The sequence below is a fragment of the Mirounga leonina genome, unplaced genomic scaffold (genome assembly GCF_011800145.1).
Source record: "Mirounga leonina isolate KUSES-001 unplaced genomic scaffold, KU_Mleo_1.0 Mir_174, whole genome shotgun sequence".
Lineage (NCBI taxonomy): Eukaryota > Metazoa > Chordata > Mammalia > Carnivora > Phocidae > Mirounga > Mirounga leonina.
In genome coordinates this window covers 24,940,491-24,963,631 of record NW_023270451.1, presented here as the reverse complement: position 1 = coordinate 24,963,631, position 23,141 = coordinate 24,940,491, and the positions used below count along the sequence as shown (strand labels likewise).

The following is a 23,141-nucleotide window of genomic DNA, read 5'->3' as shown; positions in this document are numbered from 1 at the left end:
GAGGGTCTCACTGAGGCCCTTCACTCTTTTCTCAAGTCCTGTCAGTATCTTTATGATGATTACTTTAAATTCTCTACCCAGGCATATATTTATCTCCATTTCGTTTAGGTGTCTTGCTGAATTTTTGTCCTGTTCTTTCATTTAGGACCCATTTTTCTGTCTCCTCATTTTATCTAACTCTCTATGTCTATTTCTATGTGTTAGGAAAGTCAGCTACATCCCCTGTTCTTGAAAGTGGCCTTAAGAAGAAGAGGTCCTATAGTGCCCTGCAGTGCAATGTCTCCTGTTCACCAGAACCTGGTGCTTCATGGGTGTCTCCTATGTGTGTTGTGTGTACCCTACTATTGTGGCTGAGCTGCTTTTGCCTTCAGTCCAGTCATCTACAGTGGCTCTCTGCCTGTTGTGGGCAGGATTTGGTCCCTGTGTTGTTAGTGGGTCATTCTGGGGCCACTTTGGGTCTGAATTGAGTCAGACCAGACATTTTTCAGAGATGCAGTACTGCCAAACTGCAGGGCACTTTCCCTGTGTTGTGCCCTGAGAAGCTTTTGTTGGTGGGTGGGGCCTGTAGTCAGATCAGATGTCTGCCCCCAGCCCACTGCTGGTGTGTGTGGTTATTTCCCCATTTCCCTAGGGTAGGAGTCACTTTGAAGTGGTGCTAGTCTCTGTTGGGACTGCTTGCACACTGCCAGGCTTATGGTACAGAGTTGGGTGGGCTCCAGCCAAATGCATATTGGAGGAGGGCTAGTCCATAAGAGAACGCTAGGGCTAGGTGCATGGTGCCAGCAGGGTCCATGCTTGTCCTTCCTGGACCAAGGTAGGCTGGGTTGGATGGAGTGTATTTGAAGAAAAGTGCATAGGAGCAGAGTGAGTGGTGTTAGCAAGTTAGGTAGTGAGTCTTGGCACTGTGCTGGTTCCTGCAGGTGTTTGTGTGTTTAGGCTGGAGGGTAGGGGAGGGAAATGGTGCCTGCCAGCTTTATTGTTCCTGGAGTAGTTTCCCAACAATCCCTGCCATCACATGCTCTGAGATTAGTAAACAGAGCTCCCTCCTGTAAACCTCAGGCACTTTTCAAACTGCTGCTTCTATGCTAGATCTCTGTGGGACTGTTTGTTGTGCTGTCTCTTTAAAGGTAGGGATTCTGCCCTCTTGACGCTCCTAGAGCCAAGCCCACTGATTTTTGAAGTTCCAGGTTTTAAGCCCCTCTGATTGTAAGAACTTGCAAAATTTGGTCCCTCTTATTTTCAAAGTCAAATATTATGGTGGTTTGTCTTCTCTTTGTGGGTTCTCCATGCTTGGGATGTCTGTTCCTTTCCCCATTCTCTGCCTATGCATCCCTCCTTCCACAGACCATTCTGTGGGTCTGTTTAGCTCCTAACCATATTTCTGCCCTTCCTACCCTCTTTGATGTGGACTCTTCTCTACATTTAGCTGTGGAGAGTCTGTTCTGCTAGACTTCAGGTCATTTTCTGGGTTATTTACACTGATGTAGGTGTTATCTAGTTGTATCCATGGGACAAGGTGAGCTTAGGATTCTCCTACTCTGCCATCTTCCCTGAAAGTCCTTAGTTAATTCTTGATAGAAAATTGTAGTTGCTGGAAAATTTGTGTTGGGTTATAGTGAAAACTATCTTTGGGTCCCATTCTGTCATGTGTTCAAGAAGACATAAAATAGCATATTAGATCTTTTTTTTATTAGCTTGATGAAGTTATAGGCTCTCTGTCCCTTTAGTTTTTCTGACCACCAATGCATGAAAGATCCATTTGACACAAAAACAATATTTCAGAGGTATGATTTGGTGGCCCTTGGAGAAGACCTCAATCAACCAGAAACAAAAACCAATGGCTGGTCATAGAACAATTTAGAGATCAATTTCATGTGCCATTCCCAGTGAATTCCTCATTGTCTAGTCCAGTGATATAATTTTAGTTCTAGTCTTATTCCCTATATTGGTGCTATTGATCTATCTCATGACTATGAAACAATTTCCTGCATTGCTTCTAGTTCACCAACCTTTGTGAATCTTCTATAGCTGTTTACCTATACTTTTTTTCCTTAAGATTTTATTTGTTTGACAGAGAGAGAGAGAGAGCACAAGCAGGGGGAGTGACAGGCAGAGGGAGAGGGAGAAGCAGGCTCCCCGCTGAGCAGGGAGCCCAATGTGGGGCTTGATTCCAGGACCCTGGGATCATAACCTGAGCTGAAGGCAGACGTTTAACCAACTGAGTCACCCAGGTGCCCCTACCTATAATTTTGTAGTGTATTTGCTTAAATCATTCTCTTGTTACTCCTAAAATGTTGGCACTTGCAAGGCCTGGCCTTTAATTCCTACCTCTTCTGCTTTTTCAGGATGATTGATTCCATTCTCCAAATACTCCTACAACTTTCAAAATATACCATTTTGGGGTGAACATTATTATTTGTGGGAACTGTGTTTATCTTTTAATATATTTTACCTCATTTAATTCTTAGAACAATCTTAAAATTTGTATTCTTGTTTGGCATGAGGATCAAAAAAGTTGTGTATCTTTTCAAATCACAGGTTGAAAGTTCTGGAACTAGATCACAGATCTGACTGCAAGACCATTGTTTTAAACTTAACAAATGCTGCCCAATATACTGTCAATCCCAATGTCTGACTTGAACCTGAGACCAGGTTTTCATGTCTTTGGAGCATTTGAGAGGCATCTATAAAATTTACTTATTTATAGATGTCTCTGTCCTTCCTTTTTCTTACTGAATAAAAATCTTAGGAAAGCTGAATGCTGTCTCTATGTACTTCTACTCTTTCTTTCATCAGAGTACTCTTTGTTCAGGTCCATGAAATCATCCTCATTAACAGGTCTAATGATTAATTTTCTGTTCCATAACTGCTTAATACAATGATTCTGATCCATCCCCCTCCTTGTTGCCTATTCCCATTGGCTTCCAGGCCACAATACTCTTGTGATTGTCCTTTCCCCTTCTACACCTTCTCAGTCTGTTTTTGCCTGCCTCTGCTATGCCTGACTCTCCAGAGTTGGCATCCTTAAGGCCCTGCCTTTAATTATCTTCCCTTGTGTACTTCCAGGGTTATCAGCTCCAAACTTCTGACTTCAATTCCTACCTTTATTCATGGTTCAATAACCTATGTAATAATAATAATGTATAACATTTATGGAGCAATTCCTACTATATGCCAGGCACTTTGCTCACTGATATATCTGCTTTGTCTCATTTAGTCCACACCAAGTATTCATTTGATTATTACTATCCTCATTTTCATATGAGGAAGTTTATGCTCATAAAGTCTCCAAATCTTGTCCAGTCTCACAGAATTAGTAATGGCAGAGCTTTGACTGAACCCATTGTCTATTTGACTCTAAAGCTGATGTTATAATGACTGTGTTTTATTGTCTTTTAAATCTCTCCTAAGTTTGAGATTTGGTACATTCATCCAACTGCATAACAGATGTAGCTCAGGCATTTCTATCTTAATAGATATTATGCTAAACTCAATATTTGGTGCCCCTCCTTCCAACCCCTTCCCTACTCTCCAAATGTCTCTATTTTAATATCTCCTCCTCTGATAGTCTTTATTTCTTATCATGGTTTCTCCTTCTGCCCATTCCCCAAGACTGCAATGTTTTGGACTTGCGCTATCCCTCATGTCCATGTCCCTCATCCTCCTCTGCAGGGTACTGCAGAGGTGCCTCTGCACCCCCAGTGCTGCTGACCTTCTCCCCTGCTGCTGGGTTCCCACTGGGGTTGGTTCTTTTCACAGCCAGCAAGGTTAGCCTTGGAAGCAGTCAATCTGATCATTCCATTCCACTTAAAAACCTCTCATAGCCCTTGTCTCCTCCACTGTCCTTTCTATTTTCCTTCCATACTCTCGCTCTGTAGTTGGCCTTGCCTATCAGAGATATCATGAACCTATGTGAAGAATTATATTTTAAGATAAACATAGATACTGTTATGTTGAAGAAAACAAAATGGGTTTCAGAACTTTTACTACATTTAAGTGGCTGATCACTTATTGTTCTCAATGGGAAACTAAATGTACAACTATTGTCATGTGAGACTGCTCCGTTTTTTGACATGAAAAATGGCATTCTTCTTTCTAACTGCATGCCAATTAGGTTATTTTCATGTAAAAGTTCTTGTTTTAATTAATATTCCTAGCCAGAGCTGTTCTCTGGCTGTGGATCTTGCACCTAGGGGACATTAATTTTACACAATAAACTTGAGTAATGTATGAGTGACAGAGTGGAGATGCATACATGGGGATGGGAGATGGGGATACAGACAGCAGGGTCTTTTTGAAACAGTAATGGGATGAATTCTGTGTTCTTAATAGCTCAATTAAAATAATAAAAAAAAATGTGTCCAGTCCTTTGTTAGCTTCCAATAAAAAAATGCAAGTGAAGCCTGGAAAAAAGATTATACTTAATAATATACTATATTTTTAATGTTGTACAACCTGGACTTTTTGTGTCCTGAAATAAAAATGACTATCCTCTTGTAGAGATCAGTCTCCCAGATAGGAGGCCATGTGGGGTGGCAGAGAATGGAATCGGGGTTTAGATCGATTTGGGATGTATTCCTGGATAACTGTGTGATCATGAGCAAGTCCCATCTTATCTCTGATTCTCAATTATGTTTAAAGGGGGGAGAGATCCTATTTGCAATGTGAATGTGAGGGTTCTTGGGAGTAAAGATCAATAAAGGTTAATTTCTCCTACAGTAGAATGCCCTAAATAGCTCACATCCATTTAGTTTTAACAATTAGAGCTCTAAGACTAGAAGGGACTAGGAAGTTTATGTAGTTCAGCCCCATTTTTTTTTTTTTACAATAGTGGAAACCCAAGAAGATGATGTGAATTGCCAAGAGACAAATCATAAACTATTTCTGTATCTGGGAGTAGACATCAATATTCTAGTCTCCTAACCTTGCATTAATGGGTCTACCAAGAGCTCACAGCTTGGTACCAGACTCCTGCCTCAACTCAGTTACATGAGGCTTGGACATCAGCTCTAAGAGAAGTAGGAGACACTTCTATTAAATGAAGTGTAAGAACGTACAATAAGAATGTGATGTAGTTTTCCTACGCACCACAAGGAAAGCTTCATCAAATCTGTTACAGTGAAAAGAGACCATTCTAGTCTTCTCATTTATTCCACCCCAACTTACCATTTCTTAATTCAATAAATATTTATGCAGTAGCAAGTCTGCCAGGTAGTATCTGAGTTGATCTGAAAAGTCAGAGTTTACAATTAAAGGATGAGGGAAAAATAAAATGTGGAAGAGGGTAGTCAAACAAGTAAGTGTTTTTATCCTGAAAAGAAATGCAAACAAATACAGAAGCACCTTCTCTTACATAATAGCAAACTGGGCAACCTCTTAATAGCAAGGATGAGGTTCCTTTTCTCCAATCTGAGAAATAAAGAAGCCAGGCAGTTGTTTTTTTGTGTTTTGTTGTTGCTTTAAAATTTAGAGTCCCTTTTCTCTTACTGTCTGGCTCACAGATGTAGCTTTAATATTTTTCTCCCTTTACCATCCCTTCCCATCATCCACTCCCTTCATCTCAGCCTCTTGTCCAAGGTAGAATCTTCCTGGTAGCAGCAGATGCTTTCAGAAAGGTAACATCCAGTCTGCATTCACATGCCAGACATGCAGGCATGGAGGGGGCCAGGGAATGACTTGGGAGAGGTGGAGGGAAGGTTGAGGACAGCTGAGCACTGCCTGCAGCACCCTTGGTGCACCTCTGTACCCCTCTCTCCTCCAGATCTCACAGCACTCTGGGATGAACTGAAGAAACTCAGAAAGTTCACATGCCCCCTGCCCACCTCCCATCAGGACACAATGGGATGCTAGACTGTGCTTTGGGACCTTTTTGAATGGAACTGAATGAAGAGAATCCAGGAGGTACCATGGGGATTATTTTTCCTCCCCTCATGGCTCCCAAGCTTGCCCTACCTTTTGCTTGCTCCAACACCTCAAGCAGATATTTCTTCCTAAAAGTGAAATGAATGAAGATCCACGGGAAAGTGTGATTTACATGGGTAAATGCATTCTTCAAACTTTATTGTAACCACAATAATACAAATTATAAAAAGAAAAGAATGTCCCCAGAGTCACACCATGTTAGCCAGATAATTGTCTTTTTGTAAAAAGTGCAATTTCTACTCTATTCATCTCCTTTGCCTAATTTGAGATATTTTAAGTTATTAATCAATGGTTCTTAACCCTGGCTCATCTGAATTACTAAGGGATTTTATAAAAAGATGTTGATAACCATGCTCCACCTTGACCTACAGAATCGGAATCTCTATTTGTAAAAATGATCCTCAGGTCAACATTCTGATTTTGAAGACAACAGAAGTTTCTGCATCTTTTAAAAAAATTAATTTTGTTAAAGTAAAATTCACATAACATAAAATTCACCATTTAAAGTGTACAATTCAGTGCCATTTAGTACATTCACAATGTTGTGTGACTCGTGTATTTTTGCAAAGCATTTTGAATGACATCTGCTGATATATAAACTAGAAAGTTACATTTCTAATAGATACAATTAAAGGCTAACAAAGTTGTTTTTTTTTTTTAAGAAAGTCAGAGACCGAGAGCTTGTGCATGAGTGGGGAGAGGGAGAGAGAGAGAATCCCTAGCAGGCTCCCCCTTGAGTGTGGAGCCTGACATGGGGCTTGATTTCATGACCCTGAGATCATGACCTGAGCCAAAATCAAGAGGCACTTAACTGACAACACCACCCAGGTGCCCCAGTTATTTTTTTCAAACTATGTTTCAAACTAGTTTTTTCAAACTTCTCTTACGATTTTGGTTATTTCCACCCCTAGTCTAGTGATGTAGAATTGTAGAGACATCTGGGGATAGCTTAAGTGTCCTCCTGTTCATCTCTCTAGGTCTAGAAGAGTGGGCAAGGCTTCATTATAGAAGAAACTTCCTTTCTGCAATATACAATACGAATATCAAGGTAAGTCCAATAACAACAATAGCTGATGTGTTTTGAACTTTTATTGTTTCAACTTTTCTGCCAGTTCTCTAACCCTCTCAGCATTTCTAAACCTCCCAACAAAACTGCAAAGGTCACACCTTTTTTCTGTTTGGCAGTTGAAAGAATGAAGGGTCAGAGGGGATTTGCTCAAGGTCATGTAGCTTGAAGGTGATGTCGCTGGGATTCTGTATTTGATCTGTATGATTACATTACGCTGATTGTCTCTCCCAAAGCATAGCATGAGAGCTTGTGAAAGCAACATTAGGTGAAGAAGCTGGTTCAAAAATTAATTAAAAGCCAAGGGTTCTGAGATTTGAAACTAAGGTCTATAACCAGTGAAGCCAAATGGAGGAAGAAGAAACGGGGTAGAAGGCTAGCCAGAAGGTAGGGGCTGTGCTTAAATTGTTGCTTGTTCACCTCGTAGACTCCTCTCTTTGACAGGAAGGTTTTGCTGGAAGCAAGCTTTAATATGTACCTGTGTGCTCAATGGGAAGAGGCCAAATCAGGCTTTCATCATCACTAGGTGACAGGCATCAAGAGTAAGGTCAAGCTAAAGAGACTTACCCAATGTGTTAGGAGGCCAGTGGTAGCAGTGCCAGTGGGAAAGTCTTTAAAGCATTCCTTCATGCACTAGTTAGTTTCTGGATGCTCCAAAGCCATCTGGCTCCCAATCATTCCATCAGCAAGTATTTATTGTATGCCTTCTATGTGCCAGGTGTGGTGCTCAGCTCTGGACGGTGTCAAAAGCAGTGGAGAGCTGCGAAAAGGTAGAGGGAGAAATGATAATTTTTAGGGAAATGGCTACTCTGTGGGAGGAAAAGAGCAATTTGCTATATGCCACTTCTGTGGAGACTGAGCAGGTGGAAGAACCTTGATGTCTGTAGGGGGTGCATCAGAAAGGCACCTGCTGATTCACCTTGTCTGCATGTGTCTGGGCACTGCACGGGAGGATAATTGCATTGACAGTTTTGAATGGTGTTTGCCAAGTTGGAGCATGTGTTAGAATGGAAGGTTGGAGGCTAATTGGTTGAATCGTCCATGAAGATGGAGAGTCTCTTTCATGATCAGGTACTTTGCTCCAAACTTGGGTAGTTGTGGGTGAGTGGAGGTGCAGGGATACACCTTAGTTTGAATATGGTAGGCAGCACATCTGAGAGGCCATGATAATTACAGAGGAATTTAGGATTGAGAATGGTGTTGCTGCCTGGGCTTCTTCTTGTCTTGGAGATAGACATCAAGGGTAGGGTCAAGCTAAAGAGATTCACCAAGTGTATTAATTTCCTAGGGCTAATAAGATACATTACTACAAACTGGATGCCTTAAAATAGCAGAAATTTATTCTCTCATAGTTCTGGAGGCCAGAAATCTGACATCAGGGTGTTGGCAGGACCGAACTCCCTCCAAGTCTCTAGGGGAGACTCCTTCCTTGCCTCTTCCATCTTCTGGTGGCTTTGGGTGTTCCTTGGTTTGTAGCTGTATAACTGCCATCTCAGCCTCTGTTTTCGCATGGCCTTATCCTGTTGCTCCCTGCGAGTCTTTTATAAGAATGCTTGTCATTGGATTTAAGGCTCACCTGGATGATCCAGGATGATCTTGTGTTGAGATCTTTAACTTATATCTGCAAAGACCCTTTTCCCAAATAAGGTTACATTCATAGGTTCTGGGATTTCGGCAGACATTTTGGGTGCTGCCATTCAACCCACTACACCAAGTCCTTTGCATACTATGTTCAGAAATACCAATGGACAGAGATTACTTCAACGGTAAGCCTGTATCTGAGGCTATTATTTGCTCGCACTGGTTATCCCCTCCCAGCCTTCCTTACCTCTGTGTTTCCACCAAATATTGTGGATTATGGCCAGATGCCCGGGGAAGATGCATTTTTGTGTCTGTGCTGGGGCCTGATGGCTGAGATATGCTCAGTCTGAAGCATTCCTGAGGGTAGGGGTCTGGGCTTGGAGTCCAACTTCCAAGCCACAGTGTTTGCCTGAATACTTAGCAGTAGGTGGAAATAAGTCACTTAGAAAAGGTGGCCCAAAATGTCCTCAGTAAACAGCATCTACAGTTGTAATTTCTAGATCTGCTACAATTGGTCTGGATAGCCTCAGTGTAGCTTTTATCAGGTGTTAGTTTCTTATTAGTCCTGTTTCCAGGCCATAAAAGCAGCTTCGATTGCTAATAATTGTTGTTTTCAGCATTCTGGGCTACAGATGCTGTAGTGAATGCCATTTGTACCTGCATCCTTCTGGGAAACACTGGTCTCCACTATGGTGTTAAAGATCTTGCTTTGAAGTATTAGGTTGGGTCCTTTCATGGTGGCCAAAATTGGAGGAAGAGTGTAATGAGCCTTCAGCTGTTGCAAAGCTATGCTCATGGCTGGAATCCAGCAAACTCTTTCCCATTTGGTGGTCATTATTTAGAATAGTAATAGCTGAATGTGGTGGGAGAATTGAGCATATCTGAGAAGTCCTCAGGGACTACTGGATGACTCTCTTCTGGGGAACTTCAACTAAGAAATGTGAACTCTGGTTCAGCTTCATCCTGGAGACATGCTCAGAATATTTTACTAAATGGGGAAACCAAATATAAGACAAAGGTGATAGAGTGATATGATAACTCTGTTGCAACAACAGGGCTGTAGTATGATGTTCTTCCTTCTTTGCTCTGTTTTTCTCCATACTACTTATTTACCCTTACCTATGTATTGCACTTAGGTATCTTGTTGATTTTTCCTGTTCCTCTGTACCATGAATGTAAGCTCCATGTTCCCAAATACAGTAGGTGCTCCATATACATTGTTAGTTTAATGAAGAAATTCAACTATGATTTTGTGCCCTGATGACCTAAATATGCATAACTTCCACAAGAAGGAAAAGGGGTAAATCTGGTTTCTAGCCACAAGGCCAACCTTCAGCATCTAAAAACCCTATATACCTCTGTCTGTTTAAGAACAAGGAAGCCAGTGGCCTGGGGTGCAATGCAGTAGGAGAGGCATTGGGAGAAGGGTGGATGTTTTTGTCAAGCTGCAAGACTTGCTGTTTGACTCTGTTTGGGAGGGGGCCTTTTATTCCAGGGCTGCTAATACCTAATCTAATAAATAAACATCTTGACCAGATAGGACTTAGCCTGGTAAGGCACAGGGGAATTCTGTTTGGGCAGGACCTTTGTTTCCTTAATGCCTATTGTGTTCAGGAAACTGGGATAGGTAATCTTGCATTCACTATTTTATTTTACACTTTAAAATTATACATTCCTTTTCCATAAAAATATCCAGTTTATCTATTTTTTCTATTCCTATACTTCCCTAGCCTACAAACCAAGCCTGTAATCCTTTAGCCCCTGTTAGTCTTTTGATATATTAACTAACTTCTGACTTTACTACTTTCCCTTCCAACTTAAAACATTCAAGCTTTGCTTGTCAGGTTAGACTGAATTATGCTGCAGTTACAAATGACCCCCAAATTTCAGACACTTGTAACCAGAAAACTACATGTGGATAACAGGTAGGCTGTGGTCCCTCTCCACCCTTCGTTCTGGGTTGGTGGAGTTGCCTGCCTCTGGAACACTGCCAGGTTCCTGGCAGAGGGAGGGAGAGGATGTGGTGAACCATAACAGTGGCTCCTAAGTTTCTGTCACTTCTCACATTTCATTGGCAATAGCCAGTCACATGGCTAAACCTTATGTCAATGGGCTAGAAATGATATAACCCTCCCCCACAGAGGGGCACTGAATATTTGTGAACAGTAACAGCGTTTACCGAAAGGGCTGTCCCCACCAACGCACATAGGGTGCACATTCCCATGCCTGCTTATCTGTGTTCTACACATGTGCTGCTCAACCCAGATCCTGGATCCATTCCCCTCCATGCCTTGACCCCAAATCTTGGATTGCCCTATGTGATTGTGGTTGGAGAATATGCCCTCCCTTATTGCCCCAGTCACATTCATGTTTATGGTGTCCTCCCATGCTGGACCTCCATGTTGCCCAACCATTTTTTTTCCCCTCTCATCAACTTTTGTTGACATTTGGCTGTTATTTCAAAGTTCACCATCACCACATCCCAAACCTTTTAGTACCATAGACAACATGCCTTCCTTCTATTTCTTAGAGAAAACAGAGGCCTGTAAGTACAAATTCTTCTAAAAATTATAATCCCCCCCATTTCTTTTCTTTTCCATAGTGCTTATTTATCATCATTGATATACTTAGTTTGTCTTGTTTATTTTCTCTCTACTTCTCTTTCCTTTTTCTTTAGGCTTACCTATAACACACCACCATTCTTTCTCCCTCTCCTGTCCTAAAAGTAAGAATAATCTTTTTTCTTTAAATGCATGCATTCTGCCCATTTCATGTGGCTGCCCTGCTCCATTTACTTTTGCTCTCTTAAAATGGAATCTTTTTCTCTTCATTGGCTTTTTCCACTTGTTCTATGTACCATTGACTTTTAAACAACCTGGGCCCTAGGTGCTCCACTGACTGCCCCACACAGTGGAAAATCTGGTATAACTTTTGACTCCCCCAAAACTTACCTACTAATAGATTACTGTTGACTTTCTCAATAGCACAAATAGCCAATTAACACATATTTTGTATGTTGTATGTGTCATATACTGTATTCTCACAATAAAGTAGCTCGAGAAAATAAAATGTTAAGGAAACCATAAGGAAGAGAAAATACATTTACAGTACTGTATTATAAAAAAAATCTGTGTATAAGTGGGTCCACATAGTTCAAACCAGTGTTGTTCAAGGGCCAACTGTACTTCCTCTAGCTGATTTTAGGGACACACTGAGACCTATCATGTCTTACTGCCATTTCTTGGAAGGGTTCTCTCTACCTGGTTGGCTTGCTGAGCAACTTCTGGGGCAGGCATGGAAGTTCTCAAGTCATCACACTGGGTTTGAGGCCATTGGCTCAGCCATTTGATAACTGTTTGGTGTTGGGTATGTTAATTTATATTCTCGAGCCACTTCTTTAACTGTCAAAAGAAGAATAATTATTCTCCATGGTTTGTGTACAGAATAGAAAAACACTTATGTGAAATACATTGCAGCTAGGAGGTATCCAATAAATGACTGTTAATATTATTATCTTAAATATCAGTCTCTTCTCACATGTCATCTGCTGTGCAAGGTCAACTCTGAATAGTATTTTCTATGTTCAATACACTCTACTCTTCTTTAAATCAGTTATTCTGATTCTAAATTAGTGGAACTTCCCAGTAAGTTTTTTTTTAATCTTTCAGAGAGACTCTCATTTTTTTCAGCTTTACCAGTGTTTTCTTATTCCTTTTTATATACCAGTCTTCTTCTATTGGGGACTATATAAATGTTTTGTTGAAAGAGTAGATAGTTCCCAGTTTTATAAAATCTGTGGTTCTACAAAACACATATGCACACAACCCATGTTAATATTCCCTTTTCTGTTGTCCTGAGGCTAAGTAACATATCTTAGAGTGACAAATAAAATAGTATCACGATAGACGAGTTTTTCTGGAATTTGGAATTTTCAGAATTTTCCATATTACTGTTTAACCTACAGATTTAAACGTAGGTATCAGGGGGATCCTATGAAATTAGAAGGAAAGTAGAGGATATAGAAGTAAAGATCAGAAGTCCTATTTCAAATTGCATTTCAACACCTGATTTAAAAAAAATCATAAAAAATAGGTCAAACAGCAGAGAAATAGAATCATAGGCTGCTAAGAAGGCCCGTGGCTAACATTTATGGGACAGGGCAAGAGATCAAATGGAGGCTCCAGCTACATTTTTGTCTCCCTCTGACTCCATCCTGTACCTTGAGAGCTCACCCGTGGTGTCATCCTAAATTCCTCCCTAAGTGGGCAAGATCATATCCAGTGGAAAACTCAATGGCTCTGGTTACTGGGATCTAAAGGAGGAACTATTGCTGATAACTCATCTGGTGTTTAGGGAAGTGCTCGCCACATGGCCTGCTCCAGAAGCATTTTCTATTTTGGAGGGTGAGATGGGATGGGCTGGTAAACTAGTTGAACCTCTAATTCAGTGTTACCTAATGTGTGCATCATGGGCTCCTGGGTAGCTTTGGAGGTAGGATAGGGGTCGGCAAATCTGAATGGTTTTATAGCATTTTCTAAAGACAATAAACATGTCAAACTCATCAACAAACACTTTTCCAAAGGTATATTAGGTTGAATAAAATGCAACCTTATTTTAAGGTGTTTTAATATCAATGAAGCTTTTTTATTATTATGTACATTTTTTCAATCAATGAATACCAAAGGACAGCTACCATTATATGCTTGTCTTATTACTATATATTTTTTCAATTCTAGAAAATGGATCAATCTACAAAATACCCAAAAACAAGCTCATTGAGAAAAACCAATTTAGTAGTTCTTTAGAAGAATTTTAAAAACTTTAATTAATGCCCTCAGGGCTGAACAAGTGCATTCCTGTGTTGTCGGTTACACTTTTGGAATGGGGAACTAGCCTAAAGGTTTTACTTGACAGAGGAGGGTTTTATTTGATTCCTCAGTGACTCAGTTCAAAAAAAGTTAAATGCTCCCAGGTTCCTTTTAGAGTTAGGTTTCAATACAGGGGTGGATAAGATGTGGGAAAACAGGCCAACATAACTGGGTTCTCATTTGTGTCCAATAATTAAGAGAGGCTATGAATCATTTTCTACTCTAGTTAAATCCACAGCATCCTCCATTACGTCCTAGATCGATGTACTGCATAGGGTTCTGATAGGAAGCAGATGTCACACTCCAACTGACAGTAATTACAGAAGTGTGGGCAGGATACAGGAAAAGCAAGATGGTTTAGTACCCTAGGGGTAGGCCTAAAGGGGAGAAGGAACAGTTGCTGGAATCTGAGGAGAAGGTGGTTATGGAGGCAGTGGCAGAAGCTGTGGGCTTTAGGAGAGCAATTTTGTAGTGAAGGAGTCAGGGGAAGGACTACCCTGAGACTTCTCCCTTCTGCCCTCTGTGTCTCCCTCCATGAGAAGAGGAGGATAAGGGAGCAGGACACAAAGTGAAGTGGGAAAGGATGGAGCGTCTCTGGATGTACAGGTAGAAGATACTCAGAACAACCAACAACACTAGATAACATACCAAGTATCTGTCTTCCACTACAGACAGGGTGGTAAAGGAAATGTGCTCTGGGTTTTATACAGTTCTTGATGATTTAATCCAGACTGTTTGGCTAAATCCTTCTCTGATTCTTAGTTTTATATTTGTAAAATGTGAATAGAAGACCTCCTTTCCCAGATTGTTCTCAGGTTTCAGACCTATTATGTAGATTAGGATACAGCAACATCATAATTTGCTCAAGACTTTAGGGCAATAAGGAACCTTAGAACTTAGTCATCTACCATCGTTGCTCTTGCCTGTCAATTACTAAGTGGTTCACCATGTGCTCTGTGTGGAATTTATATTCTTGGCAGTCGTAAACTAGTCGGGAGTGTATCATGGGGGGATAGCGAACCTGTGTACTCTGTGAGCATTGACTGTAGTCTGATCTCAGTATGGCTTACACATTTTACTATTTATCAGTTTATTTTGGTGCTGATGTGACTAATAAAATACAAATTTACTTAAGAGTGGTATGAAGTCTTGATATCTTGTTGGTTTTGTTTTTGTTTTATTTTGTTTTTAATCATGGTGCTATGTTTTCTCTATCAAAGGAATACTAAAAACATACTATTTTGTGGGGTCAGGTCAAGAGAAACTTTTCCGTGATTCTAAAAGGAATCTTGTACTTAAAATGTTTAGGAACCACTAATATATTTTGACTTTGTGTATCAACTTGGTTTATGTTTTGTCAAGAAATTTTAGGCCTTAGGCATTGGTTTCTGAGACCATCCCATTTATAATTGCACCCAAAATAATAAGATACCTAGGAATAAACTAACCAAAGAGGTGAAACACCTCTTCTCTGAAAACTGTAAAGCACTGATGAAAGAAATCAAAGATGCACACAAAAAAATGGAAAGATATTCCATGCTCAGTATTTGGAAGAACAAATGTTAAAATGTCTATACTACGCAGAGCAATCTACACATTTAATGCAATCCTTATCAAACTACCAATAGCATTTTTCACAGAACTAAAATAACCTTAAAATTTATATGGAACCACAAAAGACCCTGAATAGCAAAAACAATTTTGAAAAAGAAAAGCAAAGTTGAAGGCATCATAATTCTGGACTTCAAGTTACATTTCAAGGCTGTAGTAGTCAAAACGGTATGGTACTGGCACAAAAAATAGACACATAGATCAACAGAACAGAATAGAAAGCCCAGAAACAAACCCCCAATTATTTGATCAATTAATCTTCAACAAAGCAAGAAAGAATATTCAATGGGAAAAGTACAGTCTTTTCAACAAATGGTGTTGGGAAAACTGGGCAGCAGCATACAAAAGAAAGAAACTGGACCACTTTCTTACACTATACACAAAAATAAAATCAAAATGGATTAAAGACCTAAATGAGAGATGTGAAACCATAAAAATCCTAGAAGAGAACACCAGCACTAATTTCTTTGACATAGGCCATAGCAACTTCTTTCAAGATAGGTCTCCTGAGGAAAGGGAAGCAAAAGCAAAAATAAACTATTGGGACTGCATCAAAATGAAAAGCTTCTGCACAGTAAAGGAAGCAATCAACCAAAGGCAACCTACAGAATGGGAGAAGATATTTGCAAATGATATATCCATTAAAGGGGTTAGTATCCAAAATATATAAAGAACTTATACAACTCAACACCCAAAAACAAAATAATCCAATTAAAAATGGGCAAAAGACATGAACAGACATTTCTCCAAAGAAGACATCCAGATGGCCAACAGACACATGAAAAGATGTTTGCCACTTACCATCAGGGAAATGCAAATCAAAACTACAATGAGATACCATCTCACACCTGTCAGAATGGCCAAAATCAACAACACAATAAGCGTCAGGTGTTGGCAAGGATATGGAGAAAAAGGAACACTCACGTCTATTGGTGGGAATGCAAACGGGTGCAGCCACTGTGGATAAGAGTATGGAGGTTCATCAAAAAGTTAAAAACAGAACTACCTTATGATCTAGCAATCACACTACTGAGTATTCACCCAAAGAATACAATAATTCAAAGGGTTACATACACTCCTATGTTTATAGCAGCATTATTTATAATAGGCAAGATATGGAAGCAACCTTAGTGTCCATAGACTGATGAATGGATAAGAAAGATGTGGTACACATATAATGGAATACTATTCAGCCATAAAAAAGAATGACATCTTGCTGTTTGCAATGACATGGACGGAGTTAGAGTATTATGCTAAGTGAGAGGGAAAGACAAATACCATGTGATTTTACTCATATGTGGAATTTAAGAAACAAGGGAAAAAAATAAGTTGGAGAGACAAAGCAAGAAAGATTCTTAATTACAGAGCACAATTTGATGGTAACAGAGCAGAGGTGGGCAGCAGAATGGGGTAAGTAGATGGTAGGGATTAAGAAGCACAGGGTGATGTATGGAAGTGTTGACTTACTATATTGTACACCTGAAATAACACTGTATGTTAACTAACTGGAATTAAAATAAAAATGTATATTAAAAAAAAAAGAAAAAATTGGTTTCTGAGGACAACTCTTTCCCTGTATTGCATAACAAATTTGAGGGCAGTACTGGTACCAGTTCAATGAAGCCTTTAAAATGGACAGTTTTCCCTTTCAAACTCTCAGTGCAGATAATAAAAAGGAGAAAGGTCTAATTTTAGGGTAATGCTCTAATATAGGAGTGGGGAGGAAATCTGGAAAAGAAAATATATTTAATCTTGAATGTAAATCATTCATATTTAGCAAAAATAAGAGAGGCTATGTCAGCTCCTTGCTCCTCTGTCAGTGTCTCTGGTATGACCCAGTTCTTCTTGTCAAGCTAGTCCACAGACAGAATATGATCAGAAGAGCATGTCCTGTGGATCCAGGCAAACCCGATTTCACATCCTGGATCTACAAGTATCAGGTGAGTGAATTTGGATAATTCTAACTGGCCTAATGTAGAAATATTCAGATTGGAAAGTTATTTTGAGTTTCAAAAAGACTGATATTGTGGGGATGAAAAAAATTTCCTTCTTGGGTGCTATGGCTCTAAAGAATGCTCATCACTTTAGTGCTTAGAATTTCAGGGCTGGAATGACCCTGGTAATCTCTCATTTCCTTTCAAAGATGGAAACAAGAGAGGTGATAGGACATACCTATGTTCATAGAAGTAGTTAGTGGTAAAATTCAGACTGGAACTCCATCCTTTCCTGAAAGTGACATTTGTCAATGACAAAATATGACGAGGAATTGAATTGAATTGAATTGAATAGAGTTTTGAGAATCTACCCAGTGGTATCCATTGAGCTGATAATGAGACTCAAAAGGTGAAGTCAACACAACCAGGAAGGTGACAATCTAGTTGAAGGAGAATATAACCACATCACAAGTTTAATGATGATCCAACACAAAATACAAATACACTGAGCTGTATATCCAGAGGATGGATAAATTTAATTATGTCTGAGGTAGAAGACATAGTGAAATCTACCTCGTAATTAATAAAAAGATATCCTTCCAGCTCTTCCCATCTGCCCCCTTATTTATTAATCGAACAGATACTTCTTTGTAGATCTACATCTAAGTATCAGATGCTCTCTTAGTAGTTACGGAGAAAAGTACAGGTTTCCCTGTTAACTCAAAGTAGTGTTCCTACGAAACATTTCATAGGCCGAAAGCACCAAAAATGAAGAAGCAGTTACCATGAATTTACTTGGAGAATTTGAGTTTTTTCAGACCCCAAAAATAACCTCTCTTAGGCCTTTCTGATACCTTAGGACACATCCTGCTAATGAATGCACAAAATCAACAGAGATCAAGCACAGATGCTCACAGGCACTGTTCAAAGCTATGGCACCTTGATGCTCAGTGTAGTTCTGGGGAAGGAACGCGGAGTGCCCTTCCTGCTGCTCCATCCAAGGTGCCTCTGTAATGGCTGGCTGCGAATTAATACTGAACGCTATTTTCGTTTCTCGCCTTTCCCCCTAAAAGCAAAAATCCTCGTTGGATTTCTTTCAGGTAGCAAAAACGCGTACTAATGTGGGTCTTTTGTAAAAGCAAAGTGGCATAACATGAACTTTAGAAAAGCAGGGGATACCTGTACTTAAAAACTTTGCAATTAAGGAGATGAGGGAGATCTGCTGCATTTGGTGAGGATTTCCCAAAAAAACAAACCAAGTGCAGAAGACCCCCTAATCGGTCAGAACAGCAGCTAAGGTAACCCTAGGTGTCAGTGGGGCACCTGGCTACACCTCTGAGGCTTTCCTTCAGCAGGCACACTAACACTTTAAGGAGCCGGGAGGGAGCAGCTCCTCCTTGCTCCCCGCTCCTCCTCCGCCCAGCCAAGGTCTGCATTGTGGGCCACGCCCCTGCGCGCTGGTTGGTCCTCACAGACATGATGAAATTTCCCTCGATCATTACAGGAGCTAGGCCGGTGTAAAGTCAGAGGAGGCCCGCCGCCCCGCCCGCAGTCTGCAGCCCCTACCTGGCATCTCTCCTCCGTTCCATCCATCTAAGCCCCGGTAAGCCAGGCTCTGCTGCCCAGCGCAGCGCCCTCCCAGCGTGCCCCGGGGCCGCCCCCCCGGGGGAGGGGGGAGAGAGAGAGAGAGAGAAAGAGAGAGAGGGAGGGAGGGAGGGAGGAAGAAGGAGGAGGAGGAGGAGGAGGTGGCGCTGCAGTCTCGCCCCACACCGGTGGGCAGAAGCGGCTGCAGGCGGCCAGCCGGCTCTGCGGCTCCTGCCGGTAAAGGGGGCGGGGCCGATTGTTGCGCACCTGGGAGCAAGCTGGAAGGAGAGACCTAGGGTCTAGGTCTTCGGTCGGAGGGATCAAGTGAAAGACCGAGGCGAGGCTGGGCTGCGGCCCACTTGGCCCTTGTAAATTTTACAATTTTTTATTATATTGCGTGGAAGCCTGTGGAAATTTTCGCAGTCCGGCGGCCCTACGGTGGACCGGCCAGAGGGTGCACGTGGCTGGGGTGCAGTCGGAGTTTCGGGGTGCAGTAGGAGTTTCGGGCCGCACAGTTGCTTGGTCCCGATCTCCCGCCTGTCGGTCAAAGCCTAAGAGTCTGTACTTAGCCCCTCACCTCTGGCTCCCCCCACCTTTTGGCTCCCCTTTCCTCCCCCTGCCCCCCTCCCCCCAGACTGCGAGACTCAACAAGTGACTTGAACAAACCCCGCCTATAAGAGATCTGTTCAGGGCGACAGGCGAAGCGGTATGGAAAAAAGCAAAAGAACTAACATTTCTTTCTCAGTGGATAACTATTCTGTAGGGCTGGTTTCAGATTAATGTTACTATTTTGAATAAAAGGTCAGTTTTCTGCTGGGCCCTTGGTCTATATTATTTCTTCATGGGCCATTGTCCTGGGTGCCTTGACTAACAATTTAAAAAGCACTCATAACTTTTTTTTCATTGACCGCATTGCTATAAGATTAATTAAAAGTAACTTAGGCCTTGAACCTGTCCAGGAGTTGGTTGCTGATACGTTAATGTAAAAATAAAACAATATGGTGAAGTTTTTAGTTGGTAAGCAGCCATCGAAATCAAATGCAGGGAAGCAGCACTGTCCAATTCAGTCCACCTGTAACTATTGAGAACTTGAAACGCTGACTAGTCCGAATTAAGGTGTGGTGTGAGTGTAAAACACCAGATGTTGACGATTTAATAGAGAAAGGCAATGTAAAGTATTTTGTCAATAATTTTTTAAACTGATTTGTTGAAATACTTTTTTTGGTACATTGTGTTAAAATATATTTAAAGTTATCTGTCCTTTTTCTCTTTACTTTTTTAATGGGGCTACTAATATTTTTTAAAATTCCACATTTAGCTTACATTTCTGCTGGACAGCACTGTTCTAGAAGTTTATGAGGAAATACAGAAAATTACAGGGAGCAGGTAATAGCAGTAGGAGAAAGCATTGCAAATAGGACCTTTGCAAGTAAGCCTGATTCCAACAAAAATAGGTAACAGTTTTTAGTTTGCTTTTTCCTGCTGGAGAAGTTAAGTGTGCTTCACTAATATGTGTTCCCCTTCTTTCCCCTCTATTTTAGTGCTTAGGGTGTGTTCCTTATAGCAGGCCTAATAATGGGATTCACTAATCGGCATTAGGAAGACTTAGGTAAATGATTAACTAATGATCTCTTGTGATTTTCAGAGCACTTTCTCAGCCCATTTTTAACTGGTATAGAGGAACCATACATGGCTTATTAGTAGCAATCTCACTTCAATCTAAGTGTATTTCCCCGCTATATCTCAAATATCTCATTAGAGGCTATTTGGCCAAGTGCATGGAAGGGACTGCATAGGACATGTGCTACTTCAATTCCAAGTTGTTTGAGTCACTATTATTTTTTGTTAGTTTGATGTGGTCTCATTAAAAGGCTAAACAAAGCTTTGGTTCATTTAGATACAAACTCCCTCAGAGAATTGCCCAAAGTGATTGGTGTAACTTGAATATATATATTTTCTTGATGATTTTTGTCCCAAATTAGGCATTTGCTGCAAATTTGCATTTAAAAATAACCCAAATAAGTGTCTGAGTTTGAGATATTTTGGTAAAATAACTGTTTTGAGCTGGCAGCATCCAAATAAAACAGCTCTTTATTTCACAGTTGAGAATATGAAATTGCAAGGTAACATTCATAGGAATTGTTTGTTTCTTGGCCTATAGGGATGGCCAGATTGTTTTTCAGAGATGTTGTTGCCATTTATTTCCCACCCACTTTGCTTTCTTATGAACCAAGGCAACTTAGAGACAAAAATATTTTAGAACATTTTTGTCATTTAGGACATTTGGATGGTGAACATTATGTATTTCTGTCAATGTAAAATGTTTTTTTATTATACAGCCAAGATATCTGATATCAGATAACATGCCTTTCTTTTTTCTCTTTAGAATTTCTTTCATCACGTTTGAATAAATCACTTAAAGGTACGTGAGAAGTTGTGAAATGCTTATAATAGCTGTGTATCTTAACATAGCACCTGAGCAGTATGTATGATCTTTTTTACCCGCTAGTCTCAATGTGTAGTTACTACAGGTAAAGACAGGACGTTTAATTGTCAAAGAGACCTGAGTGGGGACTGTAGTAGTAATATGGGGAGTCTCTTGGATTTTTGAGGGCTTCTGAGGTCCTGAGATGAAGAAAGAGGGACAGGGATCTCTCACTAGGTTGGAGCCAGCCTGCATCTGTTATCTGCCTCTTGGAAGTAAACCTCGAATGTGACCTGACTCCCCCCAGCTCTAGCTGGCCAAATCCCAAGGTGGGAGAGATGCCAGCTTTGACAGGGTGCCAAATTGCTACCGCTGGCTAGATGGAAAGGTCATGCATCTTTTCTGAATACTTGTACGTGAATTAAATCATTCTCAACTCCTGTGTGCCTGCCAACCTAATGGAAAATTGCTGTGGACAAGATAGTTTAAATGTCAGTCTTTGAAGTGGTTTATAGCAGTTTTTGGAATCAAGATTTAATACAGACTTGGATTGGGTATTAAATATTTAACAGGCCTACTCTTTTCTCCATAGAAAACTCATAGCTCCATTGCACCATGTGCGGGATTTGGGCCCTCTTTGGTAGTGATGACTGCCTTTCAGTGCAGTGTCTGAGTGCTATGAAGATTGCACACAGGGGTCCAGATGCATTTCGTTTTGAGAATGTCAATGGATACACCAACTGCTGCTTTGGATTTCATCGGTTGGCAGTGGTTGACCAGCTGTTTGGAATGCAGCCAATTCGAGTAAAGAAATATCCTTATTTGTGGCTCTGTTACAACGGTGAAATCTACAACCACAAGAAGGTAAATAAAACAAAACCAGAAGGTATCTGGATGTGATTAAACCTCAGAGCTAGTTGGTTAGAATTTTTATATATTTTGTATAAAGTTTTTTACTTCTCAGACTGTTTCCATGTTCATTATCTCATTTGCTCCAGTTATAAAGATGATGCACTGATGCACAAAGAGGTCAAATGAGCTGGTCACAAAACAAAAAAAAAAGAAAAAACGAGGATTACAATTCTTTAACTCTCAGCATTTTTTTTTCCTATTATGAATTTGAATATTAATTAGAGCCTGTGTTTGGTGCTGGGGATACAGTAGTAAGTATGAGAGGTAGATCTGCGCTCTAATGGAGCTTATTGCATTAAAAATCAAAGACCAAAAAAAAATCCTTATACATATGATAAGTATTCTGAAAAAATGGTTGATACGGGAGATCCAGTGTCGGTAAGTGTGGTCAGAGAAGGCCTCTGGAGGAACTGACACTTGAACCGAGACCTAATGGACTGTGATAACTAGCGGGGCTGGGAAGAACTTTTCATGCAGAGGGAATAGCATGTATAGAAGCCTGAGGCAGGAAGCAGCCCTGGGATTGTCAGATGTGAACAAGGGGTAAGATGGGCAAGGTGGGGCTGGGAGGGTGGGCAGAACCCGATCAAGCAGGACTTAGGAGTTGGTAAGATGGTGTTGGAATATCATTCTAAGAGCCATGAGACTGGAGGATTTTAGGGCAGGTATAGAGTTTAATAGTTTGGAGGTCATCATACTTGTAGCTTTTATATAATGCTGCCCTTATGATATGCACTGCGTCTGCATACTGAACAGAACCACAAGACAGAAGGATGGCCAAGTGCAACGGAGTGTAAGAAGTGATTTTCTAGCAGCATTAAATTTGGAACAGCTTTCTAATCTAGGGAAGGCTTACTCAGGGTGAGAGTGGTGAGACGGTGGAAATTCTGACCCCAGGAAGCCACATTGGCTAAGAGCCTTCCAATCTGGAATTATTTGGCCAGTGTTTCATACATTTTTTTAATCTAAAATTTCCAAGTAATTTTTTGTTTGCCACCTTCCTCCCCAGCTTTTAATTTTGAAAATTTCAAACATACTAAAAAAACACAAAACAATGAGAACCTAGATTGTATAACTGTTAATGTTTTGCCATATTTGCTTTGTTTTTCTCTTTCTGTATATACACCTAGGCATTCAATTTTTTGGTGGAATCATTTCAGTATACTACAGATATTGTGACACTTTACTCCTAAATATATAAGCAGTTATCTCTTAAAAATTAGGGCATCCCTCTACCT

General features: G+C 40.6%; 1 protein-coding gene across 3 annotated transcripts in view; it reads left to right on the top strand.

The window, feature by feature from the left end:
- The first annotated feature begins 5,518 nt into the window (after positions 1–5,518).
- ASNS (asparagine synthetase (glutamine-hydrolyzing)) overlaps positions 5,519–23,141 on the top strand; it is a 28,414-nt gene continuing 10,791 nt past the window's right edge. Inside the window, exons 1-6 of one of the 3 annotated variants that reach the window (XM_035020609.1) lie at positions 5,519–5,901; positions 6,900–6,970; positions 16,869–16,988; positions 18,487–18,585; positions 20,953–20,988; positions 21,584–21,855. In XM_035020609.1, coding sequence (XP_034876500.1) covers positions 21,607–21,855 — 249 coding nt within the window. In that variant the 5' untranslated portion in view covers positions 5,519–5,901; positions 6,900–6,970; positions 16,869–16,988; ... (1 more) ...; positions 20,953–20,988; positions 21,584–21,606. Of the gene's footprint in view, positions 5,902–6,899; positions 6,971–16,868; positions 16,989–18,486; positions 18,586–18,753; positions 18,804–19,252; positions 19,273–20,952; positions 20,989–21,583; positions 21,856–23,141 lie in introns of those variants that run through there. The other 2 variants (XM_035020610.1, XM_035020611.1) reach the window with 2 other exon arrangements.